This window comes from Clupea harengus, chromosome 21 (genome assembly GCF_900700415.2).
Source record: "Clupea harengus chromosome 21, Ch_v2.0.2, whole genome shotgun sequence".
NCBI lineage: Eukaryota > Metazoa > Chordata > Actinopteri > Clupeiformes > Clupeidae > Clupea > Clupea harengus.
Window position 1 is genome coordinate 16,647,190 of NC_045172.1, and position 11,581 is coordinate 16,658,770.

Below are 11,581 nucleotides of genomic sequence, written 5' to 3' on the forward strand. Positions count from 1 at the left end.
GTAAATGTAAATACATGAGTAAGATCTGGTTTCTCCCCCATAGCTGAAGACAGAGGAAGGAGCTGAGCAACCAGCTCATTCAGAGGTAACACCTGAAATATTTCGCTGTAAATACAAGTTGGAAACAAAGCTTGAAGTTGTAATTAGTACCATAAACATAATGCCATAAAAGCCGTAATGGTTTTGATATGTTGCTATGTTATTATGTAAATATCAAATATTTGACACATGTAAAGATGTTACCGTAGCAGAATGAAAATGTTTAACCACAGTATACACTTTGAGCCGTTCGTAGAAGTGCCATCAGAGCTGAGGATAGATGAGCTGCACTCCTTTGACGGTAGAGTTTGTGAGCGAGTGACTGAGTGTTTTTCTGCTGACATCCCCAGCACCCAGAGGGGCCCCAGCTTCTCCAGCCTCTGGCCCTAACCGCTGGAGGTGGCGGCACCACCAGGACCGTCTACTACCCCGTCCCCCCACCAGATTCACTTTTGGGCATGAACTACTTCCAGGGACTCCAGAACCCCTCTAACAGCTACGGTCTCCCTCATGGCTACGGTCTCTCTTATGGCTATGGTCAACCTTATAGCTCTGGTTTCCCTTATGGCTATGGTCAACCTTATGGCTATGGTCAACCTTATGGCTATGGTTACCCCTATAGTTCCAATTACCAACCCTATGGCTACAACCGACTCAACACTGGCTACTCCTACCCCCCTATTATCATCACCCTACCCAAGCAGCAGTGATGACACCACTGGAGGGTGGCAGTCTTAGGTCCCCCAGGTCGCTCACCAGGGGTATATTACCACCTGTAAACCCACGTAACTGCTGGGAGAGCATATACTAACAATCAAGTGCAAATATGCATTGCATTGTATGCAAAGTGAGAAAAAGCGGAGAGAAAATTGTGTTTTTCTAAAACAAATGAATAAATCTTTAATTTGAATTAAATGTAATTGATTTCTGTAAGGGTTTGTTGGGCTATGAGATGTTCACGTGACATGAGAGGTATGCATTAGAAAAAAAATTACAATTTGGAAGTTGAAGCTATACTGGGTAGTAATTGGTCTGAAATCACATACACATACTGTGAAATTACGAGGTATTCCTATATCAAAGGCGACCTGTGACATCTAGTGATGAAATAGTGCAACTGCAAGTACACTTTTTGTGTGGTGGAGTAAATGTTACATTATATGGGCTGTGAACAAAATAAGACAATACAATACAAATGGATACAGTGGAAGCTGTCCATGCAGCAAACATAGAATATTAAGACAACTGATGCATGAAAGTTCTGCTTTCATTTCAAATGTTTAATGCCTACAGTATAACTATACTAATACAAAAGATATACAGAGCTTGTGAAGCATAAGGCTAAAGATAGGCGTGAAACGTCAACTTAGCATCATAATAAGTGTTTTGCCATTCACCTTCATATGAGTCAAGTTATATCATGACTTTGCGTATAATAGCAATAAGTAAACGTATTAGGTATTTGTACTACAACAACAAACACTACCTCCACCTCACAACAGTTTCTCTCTTCTTTGACTTCTGACAGTCTGACCTCGATGTCTCCACCGTCTCAGTCGGAAAATACAAACTTTGCGCATTTATGTCTTTGTGAAACCAAAACAACACAAATTCTATGTGCACATATTAGTATATATCTAATATAAAAGACAATAACCTTTCCTTAATCTCAAGGCCATATGTGCGTAACAAGTCATTTTACTATGACCTTGCCAGGAACGTTTTAACAAGCCCAACTCTTGATGTAAAAGACAACGAGGAGTCCATATAAATCAGACTAAATCTGTACAGAAGAGGGCGCTCAACTGTCGTTCACCAGGTAGAAGTAATTTGGAGTGGTTTTCTAGTCTGTAAAAATAATATTTCAAGAAATAATTGATCTGTCTTTTATCTTATTGAGACTGCCATAGGATGTCGCCGGGACCATATTTATGATAAGGCATAACCTACCCCCCCCCCCCCCCCCCCCCCATCCTCCGTGGATTAAACATCACTTTAGCAAACAATGCCTTTATTAGCAAAGGAAATTAATATGTTACAAACAATTGAGCTGATTCCAGGAGATATTTTTCGGCAAGAAATGCATACACATTTTGGTAATGACAAAAAAGACTAAGCAAACTAATGATGGGCACTGTAGCCTGTTAGAGTGACATGACAAGTTCTTGTTTTCACGTGTTCACTGACTGAAACCAGTGCGTCCAGTCGACCAACATTCCCGTCACACATCATAACAAACCGTACCTGTCATCTTGGACGCACGTTCTGAAAAATACTTTACCAATGCAGGCTATGTTTAAATAGGTCCCGGTAAACACCATTCAGTTTGCCTGTTCAGGCTTCTTACCGAAGAAATGTACGGATTCGATAAACACCTGGTGGCATGGGTGTTGAGCGCTTAGATTTAGGCTTATAAACCAGTATAAATCAAAATGACCCTCGGTCATTGTTTACAAGTCATTGGTTTCCTCCTCTGCATTCTTAACAGCACAAATATCCCATAAAAGACTATTTGGTACCTACATCAGGTCACACTTATATTTAGATGCTACCGAAACTTGTGCAGGATGTATCTGAGCGGCTGAAACTCTAAACCACACCCATCGTTTCTGTAGTGATCTTTTAAGGCCGTCAGTTCCACCCCTTCTGGTTTCAGTCTGGCAAAGTTTATAGGTGCGCTAACAACAGAACATAGAGTTCATGTTCCAACTGCTTTTCGACTGACAGCACACAGTTATACAGTCCAAGATGCCTTCGGGTACCTTCATCCACTATCGGACACCAGGCATCCTTATCTTCGGTATGGTTTTGGCTCCGTGCGGGTGGGTCCTTGATCTTACCGCAACGGTGGCTCCGAACTGGAGAACCATAAATGATATAGACGGTGAACCCATTGGCACTTTCCTACAGCAGGGGATATGGGACATTTGCCGCGCAACTACCACTTCAAGAGATATTCAGTGTAACCAACAGGACGAAGCTTACTTCAACGAGCAAATCATTGAGATTGCCCAGGCCATGATGGTGGCATCTCTTATTCTCACCTTGATAGGCTTGGCGGTTGCAATTCCCGGTGTCCGGTGCTGGAGGGAAAGACCTAACTGGACTGTAGCTGGTCTTGGTGGTTTGCTAATTTTCTTGTCAGGTGTGCTGACCCTCATTCCCATTGCATGGTACACACATATTCTTACCGACATTGCAGCAGCATCTACAGACATCCGCGTGGGGTACAGCATTATCCTTGGCTACATAGGAGGCATCATGGAAGTTCTTGGCGGCTTCGTCATGTTCATCGGAATATGTCGTTGCTGTGGTGGACGCAACCGAAGCGAGAATGTAGTCGCAGACACCGGAAAGTCCACTCGCAACCCGTCTCCCCCACGCAGGATCACAATCCCAAGCATCAACAGGACAAGGAGCACCGCCAGCAGCGTTCCATACTCCAAAGACTCGTTTGACGAGATCGAATTTCCCCGGGCAAATGTCAATGGAAATCGTTCTAAAGCGAGCTCGTCATATGGCGGTCAACCTTACGATGCGGATTTGTGAACAGAATATGAAGACTGGCGAATTCTATTATCCTAGGAACTATACTGCTTTCTTTACAATGACACTAACCGTAATTGATGAGAGGTCTGTGTGGCCACACGCTTGGGCTCCTAAGTGGGAATATGTCAAATGTCTGCTGTCTGTTCCACAAGGGATCGCTGTCCTTGGAAGTTATGTTAAATAGTAGGCCTACTGACTCCCTGTTGTTTACATTTAACATGTTTGCTTATGTATCTCATGTTGTTAATACACTTTAAGCACATAGGGAACACCTTGCTTTTTATGGGCATACACCAAAACTGCTTTGAAGGTTTCCAGGAAGTTATGAAGGATGTGTCCTACAGGCCTTGTAGTACATGAAGAACGTGCAATATGTGTGACTGTCTGAAAACAGACCTATAAATTGTGGTGTAGATATCTTACTTGTTGGATGTGGAAATAGAAGACATTTAGTGAAAAACGGCTGTTTCCAGCTTGTTTGAACTGTGCAGTTTTATGCACCGCGTGATGTTTTATATTTATCAATACGGTTGTGTATAGGGTCACATTTTAACTTGTACAGGGAAGAAGGTGATTAAAAGGAATGTCAACTGTGATCTTTGAAGGTGGAGTGACTGCTTGTAAGCTGAATTCGTGAGTTATCCAAGTTATACACTTTATTGTACTTTACTGTAAGAAACAAATAAATTTGATTATTCTAAGAGCTGAAGAGGAACGTATTCATTTTGTCAGCTTCCAAACTGTGAAAGGATGTATACTTTTTTTTACAAAAAAGCAGCTGTGTCCGTTCCAGAGGAAGCCCGGGTAGGCTAATGGCTGTCAGACATAATGTTTACTCAATATTCAAGTTGCTTTTATAAATATGTAAAGTAACATAACCTGTTTAGTAAACAAAACAAGTATCTTTGTCTGTTATGGGGGTAGAGGGGTCATGCTCAAATACTGGTTTTGGCTTCAGGACTGATGCTCGAAAAGATATGTTGTTAAGAATAATCTTAAGCAGTTGATTAAGTAGTTGATAATTATTCCAGGGCAACCTGTTATCTGGTTAACACACATGGAATGACTGCGGCGTTTCATCATGTACTGTATATGTTACAAATTAACCAAAAAGTCCAAATCTATGACCGAAGGTAGATTAAACATTTGTCCACTGAACAAATTCTACTACTCTTGAAAATAGATTTTTTATATTGAGACTAATCTGTCGTACTAAAACCAAAAATATTATATAGAGACACGTTTGTGCATTCTGTTATAGAACTTAAAGCTATTAACCTGTAAATTCCTTTTGATATGGTTATGTTTGAATATGAATTATGATTGTCCTTAACACACAACGAACAATAAAAACAGTTGTTTTATTCACAGGTTAAATACAAAAGCTTAATACTATACATACATTACACATCATGTAATTTTTTGTGAAATTAATATTAGATGGCAGTGCAAAGAATAAAAAGAAGCAGCTTGATTTCTGTGCTAATCCTTGATGTCTTAAATCTGAGGGACCTGTTACGGTGACACAAAGTCTAATGAAATGAAAGTAGAAGAAATGAGTACTTTTACTTTTCAGATTTGAAAAACATCAATGGATTTGCATTGCATTGTACTGAAACAAAGGCACATTGCATATGACCACTAAACTTTTAAACAACACAAAGAAGCAGTGGTACATTCAACTAGACCGGTCGGAGTTGTTTATAAAAAACACAGATGCTTGGGTGTGGAGAAAAACATTCCTGTAATTTTTCCTGAAACCATGTGCAATCGTTACTTTGAAGTTGAGTTAAAAATCAAGTGACAATTGCTTCTTTAAAGGATTTGATCATGAGTCACTTCAGTCATTTGTTTCTTGAGCAGAGGGCAGTTACAAAAGATGCATGTAATTACATTTTTAAAAAGTTGCAAATTGTGTGAGAAAACAACAAAACCTCCATTTGTATTTAAAATACATTTGAAACAAAACACCTACTTTCACTCTAAAGGAGGTACAAAGAAATTTAACATTTACAAAAAAATACATCCAAACCATACCTTCTGTAAAAAGTTCTCTAAAAAAGTCTAACAGGCCTTGGACTCCCAAGTGTTAATTACTATATGACCCTTTTCTGTATCATGGCCATACATGAGCTAGTTTGTTCTGAGTCGATATGGCATTTTTAAAGATGTGGTCTCAGGCCCACTCTCCCTCCAGCTTCAGTCTCTCCTTTGCTTCATCAGTGGCTTTCCTGTGGAAAGGATACGGTCACACATGTGAGATGATGGACAGTTGAAACACAAACCCCAAATGGTTTGTCCAAATAAAGGAATTATAAGTTTTAAATTTGAGGAACATTAAAAAAACACACATGAATGTCATATAATCGTTTTCGTCATGTTTTAGACTAATTATAATGAGTGGATTATTACATCTGTGGGCAAAAGAAATACTATTGGTCTATTGATCCCAATTAAGATGTGATTAAAAGGTGATACTGCGTGATGTGATTTAGATGTGATATTGCGTGATGTGATTAAGAGGTGATATTGCGTGTGTTCAGCTTCTGAATGGCTTACATACTGTTCTTAGATGCTTTGGCCATCTAGGCTTTATGCAGAAAACACGGTTTTCGAGATCCCACCTGCATGTGCCAGAGTATTTGCACACGGCACAACACCTGCCCTTATATAGTGTTTAGGGGGCGTTTCCTATGCTAATAACAAACAATTGGCCAGACGCCTCCAATATCTGATCATGTGGGATTCATCCTTCAGCACACCAGGGTGAGAGCGGATTTGGATGGCTAAGAACATTTGGTTCATCTGGAGTTGACTTCTCTTATTTGATCTCTTACCAGAAAAGCAAGTGAAAATATCAGAACATGTGGCTGCATGAGACCCGTTGTTTAGCAGGCATCAGGATGAAGCAAGAACTTGAGTGCGCCATGTTGTCATCCCCATGTTTCAACAGAGCCCCAGAACAGACAAACCAAAATACTGGCTTGACATTGGGCTTTTCTCGTTGTTATGGCATTTGACAGCCACCGTAGGTACTCACACCCACTTGTAAAGATAAGGGCATTCAGCTGGCTGCAGATCAGCAACCTCACCACTAAAAACGACACACTGTACCGTTTAAAGGATGCAGATATGCTGATGTGGTGCCACACTTTAATAGCAGCACTTATTCTCTAATGCCCAAGTTCTGAGGATTTCTCTGATATGAGCCTTGAGAGAACATCATTCTTATGGCACAAGTTGTAATCTACTGCATGTACTGCTTTACCCAGCTGCAGCTGCTGCTGCCTCCTATCTTGGCTTGGTAATGATGGGGCTGGTGTCACGGAACCCTTACCACATGTAGACAACTGTCTCTCTAGGTATTCCCTCCCATATTTTATTTCTTTGTCACATTTCTAATGAGCAATACACGTTTGCCGGATCTGCACTTCTATGAAAGGGTGGAGTTGCTTTGGGTAACCAGTGGGGCTAGTGTCAGATAATCTGCTGTGACAGAGTGTTTACGTCAGTTACCTGATCTGTGCATTTCTCTTCTGCCGGAGTTTGGCAAAGAGGAAGGCAAGGAGGACGACCCCAATGATGCAGCCCAGGACCCCCAGCGAGAGCGGGATTGAGAGGGCCTCGTTCACCGTGTCCCGGCAGAACTCCCCCGTATAGCCTAAGCGACACTCACAGACTGTGGCTACACCGTGGTTCACGCACTTCCCATTTCCGTGACACTGGAGGCCCCCACAGGTCGGCTGCTCAACGTTCCAGAACCGACCCGCTCTCTGGACAGGGGCAGTGGTGGAGGCTGACATGGCCATGGCAGGACAGGGATCCAGATAAACACAACAGGGCAAGACCAGACAAGCAGGAAGCCTTGTAGAGGCAAGAGAGAGGGAAATCACAGAGACAAAGCATGAGAGAAACCAAATGAGAACACTTACGTAACCTGATGCTAACAGCATTCACTTCAGTTTGCCAGTGAAGTGAAATTTAAATCTGTTCCGCTTTTTGTTACAGGGTACAGATTTAATGGTTTTCACTAAGGAACTGTTAAAATGAATAGCTGAGAAAGATGTCTCACTGATTTAATCAACCAAATCAGTGCAAAAGTGCTGTCAAGTTAAACAAACTTCTTAAGGATAATGGACAGACAGCTTAAACCACAATCATACAAAACATTTAGGTTTTATTGCATACAGATCAAAATCAAGTCAAACCATTTATTTCCAACATTATGTGAGGAACAGTGCTGAATCTCAGAACAGTGAACATGTCAACAAGTATATACATGTGGAGTACTCTTACTGCTCAGAACAACACAAACACCATCAGCTAAAAACATGACCGAAACAGAGAAAACTCCCTCAGGATTGAGTTTAGGGGAGGGGGAGTTCTATATAGGTGATAAATATGTGGACCATCTGGTTCTACTAGAGGAATCTGAGGGCTGGAAGGCAGTCAGATGGTCAGACATTCGTAACTCCCAAACGTGTGTACTTACCAACTGTGGTAAAGCAGCAGATCTCAGAAAAGATTTCCAGTTGCGACTCTTCTTGGAAATGGGAGAGGAAGCCGTCCAGGTGAAGGGGGAAAGTGGTTATCTCCTATGAAATGAATATCAGAACAAAGGAAGAAGGAGCAAGAATGGGGCAAGAGCCAAACCTGAATGCCAGCAAACAGGAAGGTTTAGTTTGAACTGCCCCGCCCTGCCCCACACCTGAGATGAGAACCACCTCTCTCTCTCTCCCTCCCTCCTTCTCTCTCCCTCTATACTTTTCTCTATCACACATACCTACACACAGACACTCAATCCCAATCACAGGTTATGCCCAGGAAGTCAGACATCATACTTATGCATCCAGGGTCTCCTCTTTATTCTTCACAGTACACATACACTAAAGCAGACCACTCTCCACACACACACACACACACACACACACACACACACACACACACACACTAAAGGCAGTGCTGAGGAATGCTCATGAGACATATAAAGGTATCTCGGTACTAATTTCATAAAGAAAAAAACAAGACAAAAAGAGCTCCCACTGGTAGTAGCATGTTACTCAAATAAGCCACTGTGAGTTTGTGAATTGAGAATAAAGACACACCCATTTCTCAAACTCTCAGCTCGCAAATACTCTCAGGACAAAGGAATAGCAGAGATCAAAGCAGCACATCAAATGGCTAGAAGGTCCACTGTTAAAAACATATGCTTGACTACACATTAAGATGATACATCAGCTACTGTAATCTACATTCATTAACTAACAACACAGCCAAGAGTGAGATCTGTAAGAAGCAGATGCTCCTTAAAGTGTGGTCCAAACCTCAATAATCAAAGCTCACTGCTTTATATTTTTTACATAAATGCTTTACTCAAACTGTGAAACTACCTTCTCAATTAACATTTTTGTCGCTTGTTGGTTTATTGAATGTTCCATAAAACGTGAAGATGCTCTGCTGTGTTTAAGGCCATACATCAACTTTGTTAACTGGCATTTTTATTGGACGCTTTGCCATGCTTTTTGCCATCTTAGTGCTGTTCAGCGAACACAACTACCCTATCCGGCTAATCTCTACATCGGAATAACATAATACATTTCCATGATGTAATCAACAAGTTTCAAAATGCAAGCATCATGCCTGTAAGGCAAACATATTTGCAACACAGTTTATATTAGATCAGAATAGCTTTGTTTGTTTTTTAGAATCATGTCCAAGGCATCCTAAACTTCCACTTACCCAACAGGGCAAACGGCGATGACAAAGGAAAAAGCAAACCCACCTAAATATGAGTCACTTTAGATAGGTATGTGGAGGTGGTGGTGTGTGTGTGGGGGTTATGAGGTGTATGATGACTCACTGCATGATCTGACATGTTTGGTCTTGAGTGAAACAAGATGGCCGCCTTAGATAAGCATACCAACAGGACTGGCCAACAAATCTAACAAGGCTAATATGTTCCTGAAGATAAACACCACAAGAAATATTTTGTAAATGCCAAACAGTTGAGTTACTGGTTAATCACATGGTATCACATGGTGTAAACCCACAGATAGAAATAGTCTTTTACCCTATTCAAACTTAAAAGTTTGCCCTATAGTCAGTTTCTTAGGGCTAGACACATCTGTACAATGATGACTTCCACATTGCTCACAAACTCTTTGATCAGTTTCAGGTGAGAGGGCCTCCATGAGAGGTCATAGGTAAGGCATTTTGGAAAGGCTTTTGAGGAAAAACAGAACTTATCTATTTACCAAACGTGAACTCAAAAAGCAAAACCATTCTTTTGTGTATTTAATACCACCCGTTCACCACTTGGGCGTGAGATACGTGATGTTGTGAAAAAACACTGGAACATTTTATCTGCTGATGATGTTGGCAAGGTGAACTTCAACTTTTCTCGTTTTCTAGAGCAAAGAATGTCCGTGGTACACACAGATACGCACAAAACCTCTATCCACCAGGTTTCTTTCCTTGCCGAAATTGTGCTGTATGTTCCAACTGCAAAATGGTCAACACCTTTACCAGTTTTGTGACAAAAAAAAAAACCCACTTACAACATCCGGTTCTAGCAATGTTGCTTACCTTTGTGCATGTATCAGATGTGGCATCCAATATGCTGGAAAAACAAGGACAACTCTGATTCAGATCCAATGAATATAAAAGTGCTCATGTTGCAAGACACTTTGCAGATGGCAATCATTCTATTTTGGATTTGGCATAGACATGCTGAGTCCTAGTTGTCGTGGTGGAAATTACAATCAGATTTGATATCAGTGTGAATGCAGATACATCTTCTACCTTAAAACGCTTCACCCTCGTGGCTTAAATGAAGAATTGGATGTGTCTTGTTTTTTGGTGACTCAATGTTATTTTCTTTTTTATACCAGTTTGTCCCGTTTCCAGTGTAAATACTAACATTTGTATGTATATCAGTATATGTAGTTGACTTCATGGGTGCGCATTCAAGCCCTGGCTCACTGATAAGGAACCAGGATTGGGGAGCAACTAGATACATGTAATCGTAATCTGTTAGTTGCTGAGAAAATTCTTTAAAATTAGATACTTATCAAAATGGTTGGATCAGAATATATCGTTTTCAGTAAAAAGCTTGAAAGCTAATCTGTAGCATATAAAACATGGATTCTGTTGCAACCCACATAAGGTGACCCATCGTGCATAGGTCCTTTAGAACTGAAAAGTCCAACATGGACTGAAATGTCCGCATATCTGCACATTGTTTCACGGTCTGTACAAGCCCTGCAGCGTAACAAATAGAAATACTTTTTAAATTCAGACTCCAGTCTGATTTCCTTTTTTGTTCTCCGTGTGGGAATCCTTCCTTGCTGCACTGAAACTTCTTCCCCATACCAGGTAAACAAAAGACAGTTAAGGCGCAGCTCAACTCTTGTGAACCATATACCTCACCCACAGTATCTGTGGTCACAAATAGCTTACGTTTTTCTGTTTGGGGTTGAACTTTAAAAGTTTAAAGTTTAAACTTTTGTACATCAGCACAAGTCTAGAATAATCAGTATATGTTTATATTACTTTTAAATAAAAACTATGTTCTTGGATATATCCAGTCTCACAACTCATAGCCTATTTATTTAAACAGGAGGCCATGACAAGAAAGCCATGCATCTTGCTCTTTACTCCTGTGACAAAACAACCATACAGTCATCACTCATTCCTTGTGTTACAACTCAGATTTAATAATTTAATATAAACAAGGACAATATCTTATGAAGTGTTTTGTTTCAACTTTGTATGGTACAACTACAGATGCATCAACTAGTTTAGGCCCACATGAAACCACAGATAAGGTGACATCTCCCTCTACCTGCATCTTTCGCAGTCATCTTAGAGGCCATGCAGACGGACTCTAGTTTGTCTGAACCCGGTGAACCCCGAGTCCGGATAGCCCTATCTCAGAGGTGGGGCCAACCTGATGGCCACACACAAGCAAGCAGCTTCATGTCCAAATCACAAT

At 40.8% G+C, this 11,581-nt stretch overlaps 2 protein-coding genes across 3 annotated transcripts; one reads left to right on the forward strand and one right to left on the reverse strand.

Moving 5' to 3' along the window:
* Positions 1-2,665: 2,665 nt before the first annotated feature.
* Positions 2,666-4,289, forward strand: cldn23.1 (claudin 23.1). The gene has a single exon (XM_012840629.3). It carries the CDS (start codon positions 2,788-2,790, stop codon positions 3,586-3,588), a length of 801 nt encoding a protein of 266 aa, XP_012696083.1. The 5' UTR covers positions 2,666-2,787; the 3' UTR covers positions 3,589-4,289.
* Positions 4,290-5,013: 724 nt separating this feature from the next.
* Positions 5,014-9,417, reverse strand: LOC116218166 (fibropellin-1-like). 2 transcript variants are annotated; one of them, XR_006151458.1, is made up of 4 exons: positions 8,979-9,071; positions 8,081-8,183; positions 7,105-7,452; positions 5,014-5,819 (listed from the first exon to the last, which is right to left on the reverse strand). XR_006151458.1 is itself a non-coding variant. In XM_031558625.1 (4 exons), exons 3-4 carry the CDS (start codon positions 7,395-7,397, stop codon positions 5,765-5,767), a joined length of 348 nt encoding a protein of 115 aa, XP_031414485.1. In that variant the 5' UTR covers positions 7,398-7,452; positions 8,081-8,183; positions 9,328-9,417; the 3' UTR covers positions 5,014-5,764. The 2 variants fall into 2 exon arrangements, 1 of the variants encoding a protein (XP_031414485.1); XM_031558625.1 differs by lacking the exon at positions 8,979-9,071 and adding an exon at positions 9,328-9,417.
* Between the last annotated feature and the right edge of the window lie 2,164 nt (positions 9,418-11,581).